This window comes from Mobula hypostoma, chromosome 28 (genome assembly GCF_963921235.1).
Source record: "Mobula hypostoma chromosome 28, sMobHyp1.1, whole genome shotgun sequence".
In the NCBI taxonomy this organism is placed as follows: Eukaryota; Metazoa; Chordata; class Chondrichthyes; order Myliobatiformes; family Myliobatidae; genus Mobula; species Mobula hypostoma.
The window spans coordinates 37359259-37383456 of record NC_086124.1 but is presented as its reverse complement, the minus strand read 5'-3'; the positions used below and the strand labels follow the sequence as shown (position 1 = coordinate 37383456).

The 24198-nt window shown below is 51.8% G+C and overlaps 1 protein-coding gene across 2 annotated transcripts; it reads right to left on the bottom strand.

Annotated features, from left to right (window-relative positions):
* Positions 1-5256: 5256 nt before the first annotated feature.
* Positions 5257-22570, bottom strand: nat14 (N-acetyltransferase 14 (GCN5-related, putative)). Of its 2 annotated transcripts, none has more exons than XM_063035521.1 (3): positions 22500-22570; positions 21429-21528; positions 5257-19475 (listed from the first exon to the last, which is right to left on the bottom strand). In XM_063035521.1, exons 2-3 carry the CDS (start codon positions 21507-21509, stop codon positions 18882-18884), a joined length of 675 nt encoding a protein of 224 aa, XP_062891591.1. In that variant the 5' UTR covers positions 21510-21528; positions 22500-22570; the 3' UTR covers positions 5257-18881. The 2 variants fall into 2 exon arrangements, with proteins under 2 accessions (XP_062891591.1, XP_062891592.1); XM_063035522.1 differs by having other exon boundaries at positions 22479-22568.
* Between the last annotated feature and the right edge of the window lie 1628 nt (positions 22571-24198).

The window sequence follows — 24198 nt, the reverse complement described above, 5'->3', positions numbered from 1 at the left end:
ACAAGCAGGATACCCCAGTGGCCACCCATTTTAATTCCACTTCCCACTCCCATTCCAATATGTCCACCCATGAAATCTCTAATACCAGAAGGCTTGCTTTTATGGTGAGAAGGGGAAAGTTCAAAGGAAATGGGTGGGGCAAGTTATTTTATACACAGAGAGTGGTGTGTGTGGAGTGTTCTGCTAGGGGTGATGGTAAAAGCAGGTAAGATTGAGGTGTTTAAGATGGTCTTAGATAGGCACACGAAAGTGCGAGGAAGGTGTGGAAGTGAACCACGAATTGAGTCAGTTTAATCCAGCACCATGTTCGAAACACACATGATGGGCTGAATGGCCTGTTCCTGCACTGTACTCTATGAACGGTAGCTCGATACATGAATTGCCACAAATGTGTGAAACCTAGGGGGTGGGGGAGGGGCAGTGCCCAATGCTAGTGGAGCGAATGGCCTCATTCCATGCTCCACAAATGGACTGAACACGTTGATACAACCACGAAGAAGGCATGTCAGCTACTCTGTTTCTTTAAGAATCTGAGCAGATCTGGTACATCATCAAAGACTCTGGCAAATTTCTCCTGACTGATTGCAGCAGTCTGGCATGGAGGCTCCAATGCACAGGATCAGGAGAAGACACTGCAGAGGGTTTTTAAACAGAGAGTAGTAGAGGAGTTTGCATGCACCTCAATCAGAATTACCTCTGACCTCTGCCGTGAAATGTGCTGTTTTACTTCACTGCAGGATATAAAATCACTGTACCTTTACATTAAATACATAAATAGTGTGAAAGACGGACAGTGAGGTAGTGTTCACGGGTTCGTGAACCATTCAGAAATCAGATGGCCAGTGAGGGGAGGGGGGAGTGTTCCTAAAACATTGAGTGTGTGTCTTCAGGCTCCTGTAGCTCCTCCCTGATGATAGCAGTAAGAGGGCACATCCCAGGTGAAGGGGGACCTTAATGATGGATACTGCCTTCTCGAGTCACTGCCTTTTGAAGGTGTCCTCAATGGGACTTGAGGACCTGAGTGAAAGAGAAAGGTTGAAGAGCTTAGGGATGTTATTCATTGCCTGGAGTGTAGAAGATTGAGGGGAGATTTGATAGACGTATACAAATTTATGAAGGATATAGATAGGGAAAACACAAACAGGCTTTTTCCACTGAGGGTGGGTGAGACTAGAATTAGAGGTCATGAGTTAATGGTGAAAGATGAAAGGTTTAAAGGGAATTTATCAGTCAGAGTGTGGAACGAGCTGCCAGCAGATGCGGGTTCGATTTCAACTTCACGTGGATGGAAGGGGTGTGGAGGGCAGGTCAATGGGACTAGGCAGAATAATACTTCAGTATGGACTAGATGGGCCAAAGAGTCTGTTTCCGCACTGCAGCGCTCTATGACCCTATGACCCTGGGGTGTGTGGTGGAACAGAGGGACACAAGGGGGCAAGGGTGTGATTCTTTGAAAGTGGGATCACAGGTGAAGGTACAAACGTATTTGCCACGCTGGCCTTCATCAGTCAGGGCAGGAGTTGGGACGTTATATTGCAGTTGTACAAGACGTTGGTGAGGCCGCACTTGGGAGTATTGCGTTCAGTTCTTATCGCCCTGATGCAGGAAGGGTGGACTTAAGCCACAGACGGGAGCAGGAAAGATTCATCAGGATGTTGCCAAGCCTACTTAGAGATGAGGTAGGGTGGGACAGATTTCTTGGAACAGTTGGGTGTAGGGACACGTGACCTCGGTGGGTTTAAAGGGAACGCGACACGGAGTCCCCGGTGGGTTTAAAAGGAGCAGAAGATGGGACCCCGATGGTCCTTGGAGTTTAGAAGAATGAGGGGAGACCTCACAGAAACATTTCGAATGTTAAAAGGCATGGACAGAGTGGATGTGGCAAAGTTGTTTCCCATGATGGGGGAGTCTAGTACGAGAGGGCATGACTTAAGAATTGAAGGGCGCCCATTCAGAACAGAAATGCGAAGAAATTTTTTAGTCAGAGGGTGGTGAATCTCTGGAATTTGTTACCATGGGCAGCAGTGGAGGCCAAGTCATTGGGTGTATTTAAGGCAGAGACTGATAGGTATCTGAGTAGCCAGGGCATCAAAGGTTATGGTGAGAAGGCGGGGGAGTGGGACTAAATAGGAGAAAATGGATCAGCTCATGATAAAATGGCGCAGCAGACTCGATGGGCTGAATGGCCTACTACTGCTCCTTTGTCTTATGGTCTTTAAAGGGAGTGGGACACGGAGACCCTGGTGGGTTTAAAGGGAGCTGCAGACAGGTTCCCAGTGGTTTAAAAGAAGCAGGAGACGGGGTCCCCCGGTGATTTAAAGGGAGCGGCAGACAGAGTCCCTGGTGGGTTTAAGAGAAGCCTCGGCCGGGTGGGTTTAAAGGGAGTGGGAAATGGGGTCCCTGGTGGGTTTAAAGGGAGTACGAGATAGGGTCCCTGATGGATTTAAGGGAGCGGGAGACGGGAGTCCCAGACAGTTTAAAGGGAATGGGAGATGGGGTCCGGGTTGGTTAAAGGGAAGCGTGAGGTGGGGTCCTTAGTGGATTTAAAGGGAGCAGGAGCCGTGTTCCCCAGCGGATTAAAGGGAGCAGCAGACGTGGTCGCCAGTGGTTTAAGGGGAGCAGGAGACAGGGTCCCAGGTGGATTTAAAGGGAGCAGGAGACAGAGTCCCTGGACAGTTTAAAGGGAGGAGAAGACTGGCTCCCTGGTGGTTTAAAGTGAGCATGAGACAGGGTCCCCAATGGGTTAAAGGGGTCCCAGAGGATTTAAAGGGAGCGGGAATCAGGGTACCCAGAGGTTTAAAGGGAGCAGGAGATGGGGATTCTGGTGTTTTAAAATGAGCAAGACACAGGATCTCAGAGGGTTTAAAGGGAGTTGGAGATGGGGTCCCTGGCGGGTTAAATTGAATTGAATTGAATTGATTTTATTTCTTACATCTTTCACATACTGTACATGAAGAGTAAAAATCTTTACATTACGTCTTCATCTAAATGAGCAATCAAAGTAATTCATAATAATTTATAATAAATACAACAGTCAATGTAATATAGAGTACACTCAAATCAGTGTGAGTTCATCAGCCTGATGGCCTAGTGGAAGAAGCTGTCCCGGAGCCTGTTGGTCCTGGCTTTTATGCTGCAGTACCGCTTCCCAGATGGTAGCAACTGGGATAGATTGTGGTTGGGATGGCTTGGGTCCCCAATAATCCTTTTTACACACCTGTCCTTGTAAATATCCTGAATCATGGGAAGTTCACATCTACAGATATGCTGGGCTGTCCACACCACTCTCTGCAGAGTCCTGCGATTGAGGAAAGTACAGTTCCCATACCAGGCAGTGATGCAGCCAGTCAGGATGCTCTCAACTGTGCCCCTGTAGAAAGTTCTCAGGATTTGGCGGCCCATACTGAACCTCAACCGGCTGGAAAGAGGCACTGTTGTGTTTTTTTCACCACACAGCTGGTGTGTACAGACCATGTGAGGTCCTCAGTGATGTGGATGCGGAGGAACTTAAAGCTATTTACCCTCTCAACCCCAGATCCATTGATGTCAATAGGGGTTACTCTGTGTCCATTCCTCCTGTAATCCACAACCAGCTCCTTTGTTTTTGCGACATTGTGGGAGAGGGTGTTTTCTTGCCACCACTGTGTCAGAGAGACGACTTCTTCCCTGTAGGCCGCCTCGTTATTGTTTGAGATTTGGCCAATCAGTGTAGTGTCGTCAGCAAATTTAATTAGCAGATTGGAGCTGTGGGTGACGATACAGTCATGGGTATACAGGGAGCAAAGGAGGGAATTCAGTATGCAGCCCTGAGGGGCTCCTGTATTGAGAGTCAGAGGGTTAGAGGTGAGGGAGCCCACTCTTACAACCTGCTGGTGATCTGACAGGAAATCCAGGATCCAGCTGCACAAGGCAGGATTAACGCCGAGGCTTCCAAGCTTCTTGTCGAGCCTGGTGTTAAATGCTGAATTGTCGTCCAAGGACAGCATTCTCACATTAGCATCCTTGTTCTCCAGATGTGTAAGGATGGTATGTAGAGCAGTGTCTATTGCGTCATCTGTCGATTAGGTGTGTCAGTAAGCGAATTGTAAGGAGTCCAGTTTGAGTGGTAGCAAGCTGCAGATGTAGTGCTTGACCAGCCTCTCAAAGCATTTGTTTATTGAGGTGAGTGTGACAGGACGCCAGTCGTTCAGACATGTTACCTTGGTCTTTTTTGGTACAGGGACAATGGTGGATAATTTGAACCAGGAGGGCAGTCTACACTGGGAGAGGGAGAGATTAAAAATGTCTGTAACCACACCTGCCAGTTGTGCCGGGCACACTGTGAGTACCTGCTCTGGAATGCCATCTGGTCCCGCAGCCTTGCGACTGTCCACTCGCTGGAAACATCTGCATACCTCAGCCTCAGAGATGGCCAGGTTGGAGTTTGTAGTGGTGGCTTTCCTCGGAGGCTCAGAGTTAGCAATATTGAACCGAGTGCAAAAGCGATTGAGCTCATCTGGGAGAGAGGCTGCGATGTTGGCAGCACCACAATGTTTGGCTTTGAAGTCTGCGATAGTATGCAGCCCTCGCCACAAGTCACGTGTGCTATTCGTTGTGAATCTCGACTCAATCTTGTCGCTATATTGTTGTTTTGCAGCCTTCATAGCTTTGTGCAGATGATAGCTGCTTTTCTTGAGCTCTAGTTGATCACCAACGATACAAGCTCCATGTCGTGCTGTAAGTGCTGCTTGCACAGAACTATTGATCCAGCGTTTCTGGTTTGGGAAGACCCTGATCGACTTTTGGAGGACAACATCATCAATGCACTTCCGGATGAAGCATGTGACTCCATCAGTGAACTTGGAGACATCCTCATCATGGAAGACATTCACTCGACGTCATCGAAGCAGTCCTGCAGCATGGAGACTGATTGGCCGGACCAATAGTGGACTGTTTTAACTATGGCCACCTCGTTTCAGCTTCTGCCTGTACGTCAGCAAAAGCAGGATCACAGATTGATCTGATTTTCCAAAAGCTGGGCGAAGGAGAGCTTTGTAAGCATTGCGGAAGGGTGTGTAGCAGTTGTCAAGAGTCTTAGCTCCCCATGTGCTCACCTGGATGTGCTGACAAAACTTCAGAGAGACTTTCGACAGTAACGCTCTATTAAAGTCACTGGCAATGATGAAGGCAGCCTTTGGGTGTGCAGTCTCCAGGGCTGGTGGTCCTGTATAGTTCCTTGAGAGTCAGGTCAGTATCAGCCTGCGACAGAATGTAGACCACTGTGATAATGACAGCCGTTCACTCCCTAGGCAGCAAGGAAGGTCTGCACAGCAGCACGAGATACTCCAGATCCGGGGAACAAAAGGGTTTGAGGGCATGCACGTTATTCAGAGGCTAAACGTTAGCCAGGAGGATGCAAGTGAGCAGTGGTCAATTTCAACGTCGTCTCAGCTTCACCAGGTTGTGCCCTTCTCACCAGGGTAATGGACTACCTGGTGGGTTTAAAGGGAGTAGGAGATAGAGTCCCCGGTGGGTTTGAAGGGAGAAGGAGACGGAGTCCCTGGTGGGTTTAAAGGGAGTAGGAGATGGGGTCCCCGGTGGGTTTAAAGGGAGTAGGAGATGGGGTCCCCGGTGGTTTAAAGGGAGTAGGAGATGGGGTCCGCCGGTGGGTTTAAAGGGAGCAGGAGACGGAGTCCCCCGTGGGTTTAAAGGGAGCAGGAGACGGAGTCGCCAGTGAGTTTAAAGGGAGCGGAAGACCGAGACCCCAGTGGGTTTAAAGGGAGCGCGAGACAGGGTCCCTGGTGGGTTTAAAGGGAGCGGGAGATAGAGTCCCCGGTGGGTTTAAAGGGAGTGGGAGATGGAGTCCCCAGTGGGTTTAAAGGGAGCGGGAGACCGGGTCCCCAGTAGTTTTAAAGGGAGCGGGAGACGGGGTCCCCAGTGGTATTAAAGGGAGTGGGAGACTGGGTTCCCAGTGGGTTTGAAGGGAGAAGGAGACGGGGTCCCCAGTGCATTTAAGGGGAGTAGGAGACGGGTCCCAGGTGGGTTTAAAGTGAGCGGGAGATGGCATCCCCAGCAGTTTAAAGGGAGCAGGAGACGAGGTCCCCAGTGGTATTAAAGGGAGTGGGAGATGGGGTCCCAGGTGGGTTTAAAGTGAGCAGGAGATGGCATCCCCAGTGGTTTAAAGGGAGCAGGAGGCGGAGTCCCCAGTGGGTTTAAAGGGAGCGGGAGATAGAGTCCCTGGTGGGTTTAAAGGGAGCAGGAGACAGAGTCCCCAGTGGGTTTAAAGTGAGCGGGAGACGGGGTCCCCAGTGGTATTAAAGGGAGTGGGAGATGGGGTCCCGGTGGGTTTGAAGGGAGAAGGAGACGGGGTCCCCAGTGCGTTTAAAGGGAGCGGGAGATGGGACCCTGGTGGTTTAAAGGTCGCAGGACACTCGGTCCCGGAGGGTTTAAAAGGGAACAGCAGACAGTCCCCGGTGATTTAAAGGGAGTGGGAGACGGAGTCCCGAGTGAGTTTAAAGAGAGCAGGAGACAGGATCCCCGGTGGGTTTAAAGTGGGCAGGCGTCAGGGTCCCCAGTGGTTTAAAGGGAGCGGGAGACGGGGTCCCCAGTGGGTTTAAAAGGAGCCGGTGTCTGGATCCCTGGTGGGTTTAAAGGGAGCAGATGAAGGGATCCATGATGGTTTAAAGGGAGCAGGAGTCAAGGTCCCCAGTCATTTAAAGGGAGCAAGTCACGGGTTCCCTAGTGGGTTAATGGGAGCGGGAGACGGGGTCCTCGGTGGGGTTAAGGGAAGAGCGTGACGTGATACCCGTTGGGTTTAAAGGGAGTGGAAGACGGTATTCCCGGTGGTTTAAAGGGAGTAGGAGTCAAGGTCCCCGGTGGTTTAAAGGGAATGGGACTCGTGATCCTGGTGGGTTTATAGGGAGCAGGAGACAGGGTCCCCAGTGGGTTTAAAGGGAGCACGTGACGGGGTTTCCAGTGGTTTTAAAGGGAGGGCAAGACAGTGTACCTGGTGTCTTTAAGGGAAGCGCAAGACGGGGTCCCCGGTGGGTTTAAGGGAAGTGCGAGGCTGGGTCCCCGGTGGGTTTATGGGAAGCATGAGACGGGGTCCCCAGTGGTTTAAAGGGAGCGGGAGACGGGGTCCCCAGTGGGTTTATAAGGAGCAGCAGATGGACACCCCAATGGTTTAAAGGGAGCAGGAGACAGGGTCTCCAGTGGGTTTATAAGGAGCAGCAGATGGACACCCCAATGGTTTAAAGGGAGCAGCAGATGGGGTTCCCGGTGGTTTTAAAGGGAGCGGGAGATGGGGTCCCCAGTGGGTTTAAAGAAAGCAGGAAACGGGGTCCCCGGTAGGTTTTAAAGGGAGTGGGAGACGGGGTCCCAAGTGGGTTTAAAGGGATCGGGAGACGGAGTCCCCGGTGGGTTTAAAGGGAGCGGGAGATGGGGTCCCCAGTGAGTTTAAAGAGAGCGGGAGACAGGGTCCCCAGTGGGTTTATAAGGAGCAGCAGATGGACACCCCAATGGTTTAAAGGGAGCAGGAGACGGGGTCCCCAGTGGGTTTAAAGGAAGCAGGAAACAGGGTCCCCGGTAGGTTTTAAAGGGAGTGGGAGACGGAGTCCCCGCTGGGTTTAAAGGGAGCAGGAGACGGGCTCCCAAGTGGGTTTAAAGGCAGCAGGAGATGGGATCCCCAGTGGGTTTAAAGGCAGCAGGAGATGGGATCCCCAGTGGGTTTAAAGGGAGTGGGAGACTGGGTTCCCTGGTGGGTTTGAAGGGGGAAGGAGACAGGGTCCCCGGTGCGTTTAAAGGGAGTAGGAAATGGGGTCCCCAGTGCGTTTAAAGGGAGTAGGAGATGGGGTCCCAGGTGGGTTTAAAGTGAGCAGGAGATGGCATCCCCAGTGGTTTAAAGGGAGCAGGAGACGGAGTCCCCGGTAGTATTAAAGGGAGTGGGAGATGGGGTCCCGGTGGTTTAAAGGTCGCAGGACACCAGGTCCCGGAGGGTTTAAAAGGGAACAGCAGACAGTCCCCGGTGATTTAAAGGGAGTGGGAGACGGAGTCCCGAGTGAGTTTAAAGAGAGCAGGAGACAGAATCCCCAGTGGGTTTAAAGTGGGCAGGCGTCAGGGTCCCCAGTGGTTTAAAGGGAGCGGGAGACGGAGTCCCAGGTGATTTAAAGGGAGCGGGAGTCTGGTTCCCTGGTCTATTGAGATAGGATCTCCAATGGTTTAAAGGAAATGGTACAGAGAGTCTTTAAGGGTTTAAAGGGAGAAGGAGACAGAGTCTCTGGTGAGTTTAAAGTCAGTGGGAGTCAGGGTACCCAATGGTTTAAAGGGAGCGGGAGACGGGGTCCCCAGTGGGTTTAAAAGGAGCCGGTGTCTGGATCCCTGGTGGGTTTAAAGGGAGCAGATGAAGGGATCCATGATGGTTTAAAGGGAGCAGGAGTCAAGGTCCCCAGTCATTTAAAAAGAGGAAGTCACGAGTTCCCTAGTTTAAAGGGAGTGGGTTCCCTGGTGGGTTTGAAGGGAGAAGGAGACAGGGTCCCCGGTGCGTTTAAAGGGAGTGGGTTAATGGGAACGGGAGACGGGGTCCTCGGTGGGATTAAGGGAAGAGCGTGACGTTCCCGTTGGGTTTGAAGGGAGTGGAAGACGGTATTCCCGGTGGTTTAAAGGGAGTAGGAGTCAAGGTCCCCGGTGGGTTTATGGGAAGCATGAGACGGGGTCCCCAGTGGGTTTATAAGGAGCAGCAGATGGACACCCCAATGGTTTAAAGGGAGCGGCAGATGGGGTTCCCGGTGGTTTTAAAGGGAGCAGGAGATGGGGTCCCCAGTGGGTTTAAAGAAAGCAGGAAACGGGGTCCCCGGTAGGTTTTAAAGGGAGTGGGAGACGGGGTCCCAAGTGGGTTTAAGGGGATCGGGAGACGGATTCCCGGTGGGTTTAAAGGGAGCGGGAGATGGGGTCCCCAGTGGGTTTAAAGAGAGCGGGAGACAGGTCCCCAGTGGGTTTATAAGGAGCAGCAGATGGACACCCCAATGGTTTAAAGGGAGCAGGAGATGGGGTCCCCAGTGGGTTTAAAGGAAGCAGGATACGGGGTCCCCAGTTGGTTTTAAGGAAGCAGGAAACGGGGTCCCCGGTAGGTTTTAAAGGGAGTGGGAGACAGAGTCCCCGCTGGGTTTAAAGGGAGCAGGAGACGGGCTCCCCAGTGGGTTTAAAGGGAGTGGGAGACGGGGTCCCAAGTGGGTTTAAAGGGAGTGGGAGATGGGGTCCCCAGTGCGTTTAAAGGGAGTAGGAGATGGGGTCCCAGGTGGGTTTAAAGTGAGCAGGAGATGGCATCCCCAGAGCTTTAAAGGGAGCAGGAGACGGAGTCTCCGGTGGGTTTAAAGGGAGCGGGAGATAGAGTCCCCGGTGGGTTTAAAGGGAGCAGGAGACAGAGTCCCCAGTGGGTTTAAAGGGAGCGAGAGACGGGGTCCCCAGTGGTATTGAAGGGAGTGGGAGATGGGGTCCCGGTGGGTTTGAAGGGAGAAGGAGACGGGGTCCCCAGTGCGTTTAAAGGGAGCGGGAGATGGGACCCTGGTGGTTTAAAGATCGCAGGACACCAGGCCCTGGAGGGTTTAAAAGGGAACAGCAGACAGTCCCCGGTGATTTAAAGGGAGTGGGAGACGGAGTCCCGAGTGAGTTTAAAGAGAGCAGGAGACAGGATCCCCGGTGGGTTTAAAGTGGGCAGGCGTCAGGGTCCCCAGTGGTTTAAAGGGAGCGGGAGACGGAGTCCCAGGTGATTTAAAGGGAGCGGGAGACGGGATCCCAGTTGTTTAAAGGGAGCGGGAGTCTGGTTCCCTGGTCGTTTGAAGTGAGCATGAGATAGGATCTCCAATGGTTTAAAGGAAACGGTACAGAGAGTCCTTAAGGGTTTAAAGGGAGCAGGAGACAGGGTCCCAAGTGGGTTTAAAGGGAGTGGGAGACGGGGTCCCAAGTGGGTTTAAAGGGAGTGGGAGACGGAGTCCCCAGTGGTTTTAAAGGGAGCGGGAGACGGGGTCCCCAGTGGGTTTAAAGGGAGCAGGAGACAGGGTCCCAAGTGGGTTTAAAGGGAGCGGGAGACGGGATCCCAGTTGTTTAAAGGGAGTGGGAGTCTGGTTCCCTGGTCGTTTGAAGTGAGCATGAGATAGGATCTCCAATGGTTTAAAGGAAACGGTACAGAGAGTACTTAAGGGTTTAAAGGGAGCAGGAGACAGAGTCTCTGGTGAAATTAAAGGCTGTGGGAGTCAGGGTACCCAGTGGTTTAAAGGGAGCGGGAGACGGGGTCCCCAGTGGGTTTAAAAGGAGCCGGTGTCTGGATCCCTGGTGGGTTTAAAGGGAGCAGATGAAGGGATCCATGATGGTTTAAAGGGAGCAGGAGACAGGGTCCCAAGTGGGTTTAAAGGGAGCAGGAGACAGGGTCCCAAGTGGGTTTAAAGGGAGTGGGAGACGGAGTCCCCAGTGGGTTTAAAGGGAGTGGGAGACGGAGTCCCCAGTGGTTTTAAAGGGAGCGGGAGACGGGGTCCCCAGTGGGTTTAAAGGGAGCAGGAGACAGGGTCCCAAGTGGGTTTAAAGGGAGCGGGAGACGGGATCCCAGTTGTTTAAAGGGAGTGGGAGTCTGGTTCCCTGGTCGTTTGAAGTGAGCATGAGATAGGATCTCCAATGGTTTAAAGGAAATGGTACAGAGAGTCCTTAAGGGTTTAAAGGAAGCAGGAGACAGAGTCTCTGGTGAAATTAAAGGCTGTGGGAGTCAGGGTACCCAGTGGTTTAAAGGGAGCGGGAGACGGGGTCCCCAGTGGGTTTAAAAGGAGCCGGTGTCTGGATCCCTGGTGGGTTTAAAGGGAGCAGATGAAGGGATCCATGATGGTTTAAAGGGAGCAGGAGACAGGGTCCCAAGTGGGTTTAAAGGGAGTGGGAGACGGGGTCCCAAGTGGGTTTAAAGGGAGTGGGAGACGGAGTCCCCAGTGGTTTTAAAGGGAGCGGGAGACGGGGTCCCCAGTGGGTTTAAAGGGAGCAGGAGACAGGGTCCCAAGTGGGTTTAAAGGGAGCGGGAGACGGGATCCCAGTTGTTTAAAGGGAGTGGGAGTCTGGTTCCCTGGTTGTTTGAAGTGAGCATGAGATAGGATCTCCAATGGTTTAAAGGAAACGGTACAGAGAGTACTTAAGGGTTTAAAGGGAGCAGGAGACAGAGTCTCTGGTGAAATTAAAGGCTGTGGGAGTCAGGGTACCCAGTGGTTTAAAGGGAGCGGGAGACGGGGTCCCCAGTGGGTTTAAAAGGAGCCGGTGTCTGGATCCCTGGTGGGTTTAAAGGGAGCAGATGAAGGGATCCATGATGGTTTAAAGGGAGCAGGAGTCAAGGTCCCCAGTCATTTAAAGGGAGCAAGTCACGGGTTCCCTAGTGGGTTAATGGGAGCAGGAGGCGGGGTCCTCGGTGGGATTAAGGGAAGAGTGTGACGTGATACCCGTTGGGTTTGCAGGGAGTGGAAGACGGTATTCCCGGTGGTTTATAGGGAGTAGGAGTCAAGGTCCCCGGTGGTTTAAAGGGAATGGGACTCGTGATCCTGGTGGGTTTATAGGGAGCAGGAGACGGGGTTTCCGGTGGGTTTAAAGGGAGCACGTGACGGGGTTTCCAGTGGTTTTAAAGGGAGGGCAAGACAGTGTACCTGGTGTCTTTAAGGGAAGCGCAAGACGGGGTCCCCGGTGGGTTTAAGGGAAGTGCGAGGCTGGGTCCCCGGTGGGATTAAGGGAAGCATGAGACGGGGTCCCCAGTAGTTTAAAGGGAATGGGACTCGTGATCCTGGTGGGTTTATAGGGAGCAGGAGACGGGGTTTCCAGTGGGTTTAAAGGGAACACGTGACGGGGTTTCCAGTGGTTTTAAAGGGAGGGCAAGACAGTGTACCTGGTGTCTTTAAGGGAAGCGCAAGACGGGGTCCCCGGTGGGTTTAAGGGAAGTGCAAGGCTGGGTCCCCGGTGGGATTAAGGGAAGCATGAGACGGGGTCCCCAGTGGTTTAAAGGGAGCGGGAGACGGGGTCCCCAGTGGTTTAAAGGGAGCGGGAGACGGGGTCCCCAGTGGGTTTATAAGGGGCAGCAGATGGACACCCCAGTGGTTTAAAGGGAGCGGTAGATGGGGTTCCCGGTGGTTTTAAAGGGTGCGGGAGACGGGGTCCCCAGTGGGTTTAAAGGAAGCAGGAGACGGGGTCCCCGGTAGGTTTTAAAGGGAGTGGGAGACGGGGTCCCCAGTGGGTTTAAGGGAACCACGAGACAGGGTCTCCAGTGGGTTTATAAGGAGCAGCAGATGGACACCCCAATGGTTTAAAGGGAGTGGCAGATGGGGTCCCCATGTGGTTTTAAAGGGTGCGGCAGACGGGGTCCCCAGTGGTTTAAAGGGAGCGGCAGACGCACACCCAGTGGTTTAAAGGGAGTGGCAGACGGGGTCCCCAGTGGTTTTAAGGGTGCAGGAGTAGGGGTCCCTGGTAGGTTAAAAGGGAGCAGGAGACAGAGTCTCTGGTGAGTTTAAAGGGAGTGGGACATGGGGTCTGGAGGGATTAAAGAGAGCAGGAGTCAGGGTACCCAGTGGTTTAAAGGGAGTGGGAGACAGGGTCTCCAGTGGTTTAAAGGGAGTGGCAGACGGAGTCCCCAGTGGGTTTAAAGGGAGCAGGAGACGGGGTCCCCAGTGGGTTTAAAGGGAGCAGGAGACAGGGTCCCAAGTGGGTTTAAAGGGAGTGGGAGACGGAGTCCCCAGTGGGTTTAAAGGGAGCGGGAGACGGGATCCCAGTTGTTTAAAGGGAGTGGGAGTCTGGTTCCCTGGTCGTTTGAAGTGAGCATGAGATAGGATCTCCAATGGTTTAAAGGAAACGGTACAGAGAGTCCTTAAGGGTTTAAAGGGAGCAGGAGACAGAGTCTCTGGTGAAATTAAAGGCTGTGGGAGTCAGGGTACCCAGTGGTTTAAAGGGAGCGGGAGACGGGGTCCCCAGTGGGTTTAAAAGGAGCCGGTGTCTGGATCCCTGGTGGGTTTAAAGGGAGCAGATGAAGGGATCCATGATGGTTTAAAGGGAGCAGGAGTCAAGGTCCCCAGTCATTTAAAGGGAGCAAGTCACGGGTTCCCTAGTGGGTTAATGGGAGCGGGAGACGGGGTCCTCGGTGGGGTTAAGGGAAGAGCGTGACGTGATACCCGTTGGGTTTGAAGGGAGTGGAAGACGGTATTCCCGGTGGTTTAAAGGGAGTATGAGTCAAGGTCCCCGGTGGTTTAAAGGGAATGGGACTCGTGATCCTGGTGGGTTTATAGGGAGCAGGAGACGGGGTCCCCAGTGGGTTTAAAGGGAACACGTGACGGGGTTTCCGGTGGTTTTAAAGGGAGGGCAAGACAGTGTACCTGGTGTCTTTAAGGGAAGCGCAAGACGGGGTCCCCGGTGGGTTTAAGGGAAGTGCAAGGCTGGGTCCCCGGTGGGATTAAGGGAAGCATGAGACGGGGTCCCCAGTGGTTTAAAGGGAGCGGGAGACGGGGTCCCCAGTGGGTTTATAAGGAGCAGCAGATGGACACCCCAATGGTTTAAAGGGAGCAGGAGACGGGGTCCTCAGTGGGTTTACAAGGAGCAGCAGATGGACACCCCAATGGTTTAAAGGGAGCAGGAGACGGGGTCCCCAGTGGGTTTATAAGGAGCAGCAGATGGACACCCCAATGGTTTAAAGGGAGCGGCAGATGGGGTTCCCGGTGGTTTTAAAGGGTGCGGGAGACGGGGTCCCCAGTGGGTTTGAAGGAAGCAGGAGACGGGGTCCCCGGTAGGTTTTAAAGGGAGTGGGAGAGGGGGTCCCCAGTGGTTTTAAAGGGAGCAGGAGACGGGGTCCCCAGTGAGTTTAAGGGAACCACGAGACAGGGTCTCCAGTGGGTTTATAAGGAGCAGCAGATGGACACCCCAATGGTTTAAAGGGAGTGGCAGATGGGGTTCCCGGTGGTTTTAAAGGGAGCGGGAGACGGGGTCCCCAGTGGTTTAAAGGGAGCGGCAGACGGGGTCCCCAGTGGTTTTAAAGGGTGCGGCAGACGGGGTCCCCAGTGGTTTAAAGGGAGCGGCAGACGCACACCCAGTGGTTTAAAGGGAGTGGCAGACGGGGTCCCCAGTGGTTTAAAGGGTGCAGGAGTAGGGGTCCCTGGTAGGTTAAAAGGGAGCAGGAGACAGAGACTCTGGTGAGTTTAAAGGGAGTGGGACATGGGGTCTGGAGGGATTAAAGAGAGCAGGAGTCAGGGTACCCAGTGGTTTAAAGGGAGTGGGAGACAGGGTCTCCAGTGGTTTAAAGGGAGTGGCAGACGGAGTCCCCAGTGGGTTTAAAGGGAGCGGGAGACGGGGTCCCCAGTGGGTTTAAAGGGAGCAGGAGACAGGGTCCCAAGTGGGTTTAAAGGGAGTGGGAGACGGGGTCCCAAGTGGGTTTAAAGGGAGTGGGAGACGGAGTCCCCAGTGGGTTTAAAGGGAGTGGGAGACGGGGTCCCCAGTGGGTTTAAAGGGAGCAGGAGACAGTTCCCAAGTGGGTTTAAAGGGAGTGGGAGACGGGGTCCCCAGTGGATTTAAAGGGAGCGAGAGACGTGGTCCCCAGTGGTTTTAAGGGAGCGGGAGACGGGGGTCCCCAGTGGGTTTAAAGGGAGCGACAGACGGGGTCCCCAGTGGGTTTAAGGGAAACGCGAGACCGGGTTCCCGGTGGTTTTAAAGGCAGCAGAACACAGTGTCCCAAAGGGTTTAAAGGGAGCGGGAGACAAGGATCTTGAGTGTTCAAAGGGACTTATTTCCTGGCATAATTTACATATTACTATTTAACTATTTATGGTTTTTATTACTACTATTTAATTATTTATGGTGCAACTGTAACCAAAACCAATTTCCCCGGGATCAATAAAGTATGATTATGACAAGAGTGAGTGTTGATAAGGTGGGCAATCTCTATGGTTAGGAGTGTAAAAGTAGAGGACAACTGTGTTAAGGTGAGCCGGGGGGATGGATTTTAGTATCCCACGGGGATTTCTATGGGACAAGCTGCCAGAGGATGTGCTTGGGGCAGGCACATAGAAATATAGAAATCTACAGCACATTACAGGCCCTTCGACCCACAGTGTTGTGCCAACCATGTAACCTACCGCATGGCTCTCTATTTTTCTCAGCTCCATGTACCTATCTAAGAGTCTCTTAAAAGACCCTGTTGTATCCACCTCTACCACCGTTGCTGGCACTGCATTCTACACCACTCTCTGTGTGGAAAACTTACCCCTGACATTCCTCTTGTACCTACTTCCAAACACCTTAAAACTATGCCCCCTCATGTTAGGCATTTCAGCCTGCGGAAAAAGCCTCTGGTTATCCACACCATCAAGGCCTCTTTTCATCATATACACATTAACAACATTTAAAAGAGACTTGAACAGGCAGAGGGATAGGAAAGATTTAGAGGGAGACGGGGCAAACGCAGGTAGATGGGACCGGGTCAGGAAAATACCTTTGGTTAACATGAACAAGTTGAGCTGAAAAGCCTTCGGCTCTAACACAGGAGAGAACAATTTTGTATCACAATTTATTAATAAGAAATTCTTTGAAATTAACAAACACACTGGGCAAATCATCAAATTATAACAAAACTCTGATAAGCCACAATCACGAAATCCAAAAGGTTTAGGCAGCTGGTTCCCTGACTGAAGTTTAGGTCACTAGGCCCCATCTCCCTTTAAACCCGCTGGGACCATGTCTCCCTTTAAAACCCACCGAGACGCCATCTCCCTTCAAACCCACCGGGATCCCGTCTCCCTCAAAACCCGTCGGAACCTTGTCTCTCTTCAAACATGCCGGGACCCAGCTCCCTGTAAACTCAGCGGGGCTGCGTCTCCTTTCAAACATGCCGAGACGTTGTCTTCTTTGAAACCCGCCGGAACTTTGCCTCGCTGTAAACCCACCGCAATGCCATCTCCCTGGAAACCCGCTGGGACTCCGTCTCCCTCTAACCCATCGAGATGCTGTTTTGCTCCAAGCCCTTCAAACCCGCCAGGACCTCGTTTCTCCCTAATCCCACCGGGACCTTGTTTCTCTCTAAACCCACTGGGGACGTATTCCTAAATGCAAAGCTCCCTCCATGTGGGGTGCAGGATGATGCCCAGCTAGTGTCCCAATGGGCTTAAAAGGAGTGGCAGACAGCCTCCCAGTGGGTTTAAAGGAAGCAGGACACAGGGTACCAGAGAGTGTGAAGGAAGTGGGAGATGGGGTCCCGGTGGGTCACTCTGTTTCTGACTCTGACAGCGTGTGATGGGACAGTGTGGAGGGAGAGTTACTCTCTGTCTGACCCTGAGTGACATGAGAATGGGTGGAGGGAACACAAGATCCATCACAACTACCTCAGGATCCAGGTTTGGGGAACTCCAATGGAGAGCAGCGGGCAAAAGGCCAGAAGGGGGAGTCTCCCCACCATCCAGAACATCTTAATGAGATAGGAACATCATCTTTTCTAGCTGCTGCTTCTTGGAGCAAGAAATACAGGAGCATGGAGACCCTCTCAACAGAAGAATCGTTTACCCCCACAATCGTCAGATGTGAGATCAAGGTGGGGAGCTTCAAGTTCCTGGGAGTGGACATCACCAACAGCCTGTCCCAATCCGGCCACATTGACATCACGGCCAGGAAAGCCCAACACTCTACTAGCTCAGGAGGCAAAAGAAATTCAGCATGTCCCCGTCGACCCTCACCAATTTTCACCGATGCACCACAGAAAGCATCTGATCCGGATGCATCACGGCTCGGTATGGCAACTGCTCCGCCCGGGACTGCAGGAAACCGCAGAGAGTTGTGGACACAGCTCAGCACATCACGGAAACCAGCCTCCCCTCCATGGACTCTGTCTACACTTCCCACTGACTCAGTAAAACAGCCAGCGTGATCAAACATCCACAACGGACATTCTCTTTTCTCCCCTCTCCATTCAGGAAGACGATAAAAATGCTTGGAAGCACATTCTACCAGTCATGAAGACAGCCTCAAGCCCATCTTGTTCAGATCATCAGGCCACAAGGAACTACAAAGTTGTGAATACAACTTTATACTCCAAACACACAACTCCAAACGCTGTCAATCTCTCTTGCGAAGTCAGTCCTTGAAAATCTCGTCTGCACTCTCTCCAGCTCAATGGCATCTTTCCTACAGCAGGGCGACCAGAACTGAACACAATACTCCAAGTGCAGCCTCACCAACATCTTATACGACTGCAACATAATATATAGTCTCACACAACCTCAGTGGAACAAGCCTGTTTGCATTTACCCTATCAATACCCCTCACAATTATAAAAGGAGAACAGAAGGAAATGGACACTATGTATGGGGAACGGAGGGAGACGGACAATGTGTATGGGGAACGGAGGGAGATGGGCATTGTGTACGGGGAATGGAGGGAGATGGACATTGTGTACAGGGAACGGTGGGAGATGGACGTTGTGTATGGGGAACGGAGGGAGATGGACATTGTGTACGGGGAACGGAGGGAGATGGGACATTGTGTATGGGGAACGGAGGGAAATGGACATTGTGTACGGGGAATGGAGGGAGATGGTTTGTGTACTGTTCTATGTTCTTCATCAGTGATGGCACCGAGTAGAGGAGTTGAGACATTATGTTGCAGTTCCACACAGGACCACACTGGGAGAATTGTGTTCAGTTCTGGTCGCCCTGCTGTAGGAAAGGTGGGATTGCCAGAAATAAGGGGGGGGGGGGGCGCAGAAAGATTCATGAGGACGTTGCCAGAACTGGAGTGCTTCAGACAGAAGAGACTGGACAGGCAAGTGAATGTAGAGGCCATGATCTTCCTTTCCCTGAAACTGAACAATGTTTGTGGGAATGGGTGGAAATTATTCTGGTTTTACATCTCATCCCAGGACAAGATACCCGCCTCCCAAAATACCAGTCAGGGTGAGATGTCTTGATGTGCACCCAGCTTCTTGATTGGTGGAATGGAAGGTCAAACATCTTGAGCCGGCCTCCTGCATGGTTGGCAAGAAGGTGGGAGGTCAAAAGTCCACAACCTGGCCTCCTGATCAATTAACAGACGCAAGCACAATGATGCTGGGAGCAGCCACCTGATTGGTCAGCACGATGAAGGTCACATGTTTGATGCCAGCCACCTGTTTGGATGAACAATGATCCCCGGCGGGCCTTCCATCTCATTGGTCAGTGTGAAGGAGGTCAGATGTCCAGGGGTGTGTGGCCTCCCCCTTGGTTTGGGAGTAATAGAAGGAACATGATTGGTCAGCAGCAGAAAAGGCAAAGGTCTGAGATGGGGGAGGAGTAGGAGAAAGATCAAAGGATGGTGGGGGGGAGGTTGTTAGAAAAGGAAGAAGAACCAGCTTCTTCGGATTAGCCAGAGAAAGGGTGGTCAAAGGTGCAAGCAAAGAGAAGGTGAGGTATGGAAGTACCAGCATCCCGACTGATTGAGGCTCAGCTGGACTGTGGTCAAAGGTCTGGAGTCAACTTCTGCTGGAGGAAGGTCAATATTTGGTCTTCCCTATTGGCCTTGTGAAGGAATGAGGTGTTACATCCTGATTAGCTGTCAGTGGAGAGGGGTCAAAGATGTAGGTGCTCTGACTGGCCAGTAGGAAGGAGGATAAAGATCTGGTCTCCTCCACTGACGAGTGAGGGAGGACAGTCAAAAGCAGTGAGTAACCGGCAATAGAGGGCATTCAACAATCTGGCCACCCCACTAGTGACTGGTAGGAGGACAGTCAAAGATGATTGGCCGACTGGAGGAAGGTCAATAGCTTGGCCTCCCCACCACTGGATGAAAAGACGGTGGCCAAAGATACAGCCTCGGTAATTGGCCAACTAGAGGGAGGTCAACAATCTGACCTGTACTATTGGCTGGTGAGGGAGAAGAGGAGGGAGGGGAGTTCAGAGCTCCTTGATGTATTCCACAGTGGCCCCACGGCACAGCTGAACCACCAGCACCCCCCAGCAGCATCCTGCCCCTCCTCCCATCCCTTCCACCCGCTCCGTGTCTCCGTCCCCGACCGGCCTGTACCCCCGCCCACGGAACAAAGCCAGAGCACCACGGTCGGTTGTCCGGAGACGGACCAAGACCTGCTGGCATCCAGCATCCTTTGCCCTCACTTCTGCCCCCTCCAGGAGTGCCGAGCCTGCCCCCCCGCGCCGACGGAACCTGGACACGGCCAGGCAGGTCACCTCGGCACAGTGAGACTCCATTGTCTGGGGCGGGGCCAGCTCCAGAACTCCGCACACCTCGCCCGTGGACAGGGAGGCCACCAGCAGCGCGTCCGAGCCAGAGGACGAGGATGGTGGGCGGCGGAGTGACACCAATGCCAACTTGAGGAGGGCAGCAGCCAGGAGGAGGGGCAGGAGGAGGGCAGCAGCTGAAGAGGCAAGCAGGAAGCGAAGGGCACTGCTCGCCAATGCAAGCAGGAGGAGAGAGGGTGGGCGGGTAAGGGCGAAGAGGAGCAGGCGGTTCTCAGACTCCCCCCAGCATTCCTAGGGTGTGGGGAGGAGAGGAGGGGGGAACAGTAAGAGTTGAGGGGAAGAGAGAGGGGTGAGGCAGAGGACAAAAGAAAGGAGAGAGAAGGGGAAGAAAGGGGGGAATAAGGGGGAGGAGGGGGAGAAAGGAGAGGAGGGGAGGGGGGAAAGAACAGGAGAACATGAGTGGATGTGATACCAATTCAAGACATCCCCTCTGTCTGAACTGTTCATCTCTGACACCACTGTATCAGCCAGATGTCCCCATCCTCCTGTTCAAACTTCCCTATCTCTGTAACCCCTATACTCCCCCCTCCTGTTCAAACTCCTCCTTATCTCTGTAACCTCTACACTCCCCACCCACCTGTTCAAACCCCTCCCTCGCCCCCTCACTATCTCTGTAACCTCTACACCCTCATACTCCTGTTCAAACCCCTCCCTCACCCTCTCCCTATCTCTGTAACCCCTACACTCCCCCCCTCCTGTTCAAACCCCTCCTTATCTCTGTAACCTCTACACTCCCCACCCACCTGTTCAAACCCCTCCCTATCTCTGTAACCCCGACACTCCCTCCTCCTGTTCAAACCCCTCCCTCACCCCCTCCCTGTCTCTGTAACCCCTACACTCCCCACCCTCCCATTCAAACACCTCCCTCACCCCCTCCCTATCTCTGTAACCTCTACACTCCCCCTCCTGTTCAAACCCCTCCCTATCTCTGTAACCCCTACACTACCCCCTCCTGTTCAAACTCCTCCCTCACCCCCTCCCTATCTCTGTAACCCCTTCACTCCCCCTCCTGTTCAAACCCCTCCCTCATCCCCTCCCTATCTCTGTAACCCCTACATTCCCCATCCTCTTGTTCAAACCCCTCCCTCACCCCCTCCCCATCTCTGTAAAACCTACACTCCCCCCTCCTGTTCAAACCCCTCTCTCACCCCCTCCCTATCTCTGTAACCCGTACACTCCCCCCTCCTGTTCAAACCCCTCCTTATCTCTGTAACCTCTACACTCCCCACCCACCTGTCAAACCCCTCCCTCGCCCCCTCACCATCTCTGTAACTCCTACACTCCCCGCTCCTGTTCAAACCCCTCCCTTACCCCCTCCCTATCTCTGTAACCCCTAAACCCTCATATTCCTGTTCAAACCCCTCTCTCACCCCCTCCCTATCTCTGTAACCCCTACACTCTCCCCTCCTGTTCAAACCCCTCCTTATCTCTGTAACCTCTACACTCCCCACCCACCTGTCAAACCCCTCCCTCGCCCCCTCACCATCTCTGTAACTCCTATGCTCCCCGCTCCTGTTCAAACCCCTCCCTTACCCCCTCCCTATCTCTGTAACCCCTAAACCCTCATATTCCTGTTCAAACCCCTCTCTCACCCCCTCCCGATCTCTGTAACCCCTTCACTCCATCCTCCAGTTCAAACCCCTCCCTCAGCCTCTCCCTGTAACCCTTACACTCCCCCCCCCGGTTCATACCCCTCACTTACACCCTCCCTATCTCTGTAATCCCTACACCCCCCTCTTGTTCAAACCCCTCCCTATCTCTGTAACCCCTACACTCCCCATCCTCCCATTCAAACCCTCCCTATCTCTATAACCCCTACACCCTCATCCTCCTGTTCAAACCCTCCCTATCTCTATAACCCCTACACCCTCATCCTCCTGTTCAAACCCTCCCTATCTTTGAATAACAGATTCCTGGGAATGGAGTACAGACTCTATTTTGAAAAAAAACTCTCCTCTTGTACCCAAGTCCTGTCCTAGTATGGTGTAACGACAGTCTACCTCTCTACTCCTCTCTCAGCAACCTCTTGGCCCCTTCCTCTCTCTCTCTCTCTCCAAGACGAACAGACTGCCTAGTGAGACTGATATCTCTGCCATTTTACCTTCCCCAGACTTCGCAATCACTGATCCCAAACTTCATGCCCTCCCGAGTCACTGAAACACTTTCATTGCAGGCACTGCTCACCCTCATTATCTCCAAGACAATATCGCGATCGCATTCCCTTATCTGCCGGCACTCCACCTTGCCCAGGTCATGCAGAGGCATCTTGGCGTCTGGCCGTGAACTACAGAGAGAAACAGGCCCAGACAACAGAATTATAGAAGATTCATCTGAGCAAGAACAACAGAACTTCTGGATTAGATCCCAGCCTATAACCCACTCAATAGGGATCTGTTATTCTATATAAACCCCCGAACCCCTGGATTAGATCCCAGCCTGTAACCCACTCCAGGGATCTGTCATTCTATACATAAACCCCCTGGACCCCTGGATTAGGGGTTCTGTAACCCACTGCCGACAGTCTGTATACAGTATAAGAATCCCAGACTTCACACCATCCCCCTTCCATTGCCCGTCAGCGCCCTGCAAACACTTTAAATCACTATTTATAATGCTGTTTACGTTGTAAATACATGCTGGTATTTACGTACATTTATTCCATATCCGTCTTTTGACTTTATTTGTTATTAATTGTTGAATTTGTTTTTTGTTGAATGTCGCGCCCTGACCAACACAAATTCCTAATACGTGCAAATGTTTCTGGCGAATAAAGGTGATTCTTGATCCTTAATCAGATGCTTTATTATTTAAACCTTTGAATGACCCTTATTTGCAATGATTGAAGTCTGCATCGCTAAAACGCCTTGCCATTGTCCCTCCTGCAATTATTGCCCGCTTCGTGCATTAAATGGCCCCATGCAAAAAAAATGAAACCCCAAATCCCTCCCCCGCTCTAAATTCTATTTATAATCCTCTGTGGAATAGGTTCAAGTATCTCTCTCTCGTAGCTGTAATTGGTGCACCGTTTAAACGACGAATCTACTTTGCATTCGAATAATAAATGTCCGCTTTGTATTTAATTGCCCCTCTGCCAAATTCGCACCAATAAAACGTCACTACCAGGGCATTAATCTCTCTGGCTGTCTTATTGCAATAAACACAGAACTGCTACACTGTCTGCGCCCTCTGTGCGTTGCTCTAAGGAATGTCCCTCCCTTGACTTTTTAAAATTACCCCCGCAGTCCGCCTGCTCACCAACTCTTCAGCTCCTACAACACCTCCTGCCCCTTCACCGTCCAGCCGCCGACTGAACGTGGGAGCCGATGGCGCGTGACGTCATACGGTGGGCGTGGCCATTACGGGAGCTACGCCCGCCCGCAACCTGCCAAGGGTACTTCATCATTCATTTGTCCGTCTGCGTTGCCTACCAACACCCAGTGTCATTCATCCTTACGTCATCCAACCCCGTTCTCCAGAACGGCTGAGATTTCTCCTCCAATCAACTGACAGATACCATGCTTCCCCCTACCTGCGATTGGAAGTGCCCGGGTCTCCGTTACTAGCTACAGCGCCGGGCGTGACTATTATCACAGAATGGAGGTTCTGCGGAAAGTCACCGATTGCGGGATTTTGTGCAATTCGGAGCAAACCCTTGCGGTTCGGACCAGCATTTTACAAACCCCAACAAGATGCGACAACTGGAAAATTTACCAGCAATTAGCAAAATCCTGAAATTTCTGATTGTGCAAGTTCCGGAGGTTCATATCACAATTTGCCAAATTCTAGAAATTTTGAAATATTTCACTTTGAAATATTGTGGTTTCGAACAGCGTTTTGCAACATCCAGAAATTTCCAATAAAGTGAAAAGTAAATTTATTATCAAAATATATATGTCACCAACTCTTGAGATTCACTTTCTTGCCAGCAATCACAGTAAATGCAAAGAAACACAATAGAATCAGTGAAAACCACACACAACGAGCTGGGCAGACAAAAAGAAATAAAATAATAATAAATAAATATTGAGAACATGAGATGAAGGGTCCTTGAAAGTGAGTCCATAGGTTGTGGGAAAAATACAGTGACGGGGCAAGTGAAATTGAGGGAAGTTATCCCCTTTCTTTCAAGAGCCTGTTGGTTGAGAGGTAATAACTGTTCCTGAACCTGGTGGTGAGAGTCCTGAGGCTCCTGTACCTTCTTCCCAATGGCAGCAGCAGAAAGGGAGCATGGCCTGGAAGCATGGTCCTTGATGTTGGATGCTGCTGTCCTGCGACAATGCACCATGTAGAGGTGCTCAATGGTGGAGATGGCGTTACTCATGATGGACTGGGTCATATCTACTACAGTTGTAGGTTTTTCCCTTCATAGACATTGGTGTTTCCATGCCAGGCCATGATGAAATCAGTATGTACTCTTTCCAGCGTGCATCTTTAGAAGTTTAGGTTGTAGCGTAATTAATATTTCAGTACTACTTGTGTAACCCTCTCACCGTGGGCTCGTAATGAGGTAGTGGTTACTGGGTGAATACAAACTACCTGTAACATAACTCTACAATGCATAGGAATAAAGATGAAAAGTCCTTAACGGCTCTAGAATGGATATGATTTGGGTACACAGAAAAACATAAAAGTTTGATTTTTTTCTTCTCAGGGAAAAGGACAATTACCCCTATGAACGTTGACACACCCAAGCAAATTTAATGCTCGCACCATTATAAACTTAGATCGAAATTGTGTTAACAAAATATTTTAAACTATAACAAACAAAACAAAAGCCCTATCACATACTGTATACATCATTGGCACATAATCAATTGAATGTGCTCCGCTTCATTTATTCACAGTTCTGTGCTGAAAATCCAGGCCCAAATGAAGTCTCCAGACAGCGTGGAAGGAAAGGCTTTGATCTGTCTCCTCCTGCCCCTCCTCAACCACCACATGCTAGCTGGCTAAC

Excerpts from the sequence above, each read along its gene's own strand:
- nat14 (XM_063035521.1), bottom strand. The coding sequence starts at position 21,509 with ATGCCTCTGCATGACCTGGGCAAGGTGGAGTGCCGGCAGATAAGGGAA. Across the intron at positions 19,476-21,428 it reads TTGTCTTGGAGATAATGAGG|GAATGCTGGGGGGAGTCTGA; the intron begins GTGAGCAGTGCC and ends CCCACACCCTAG.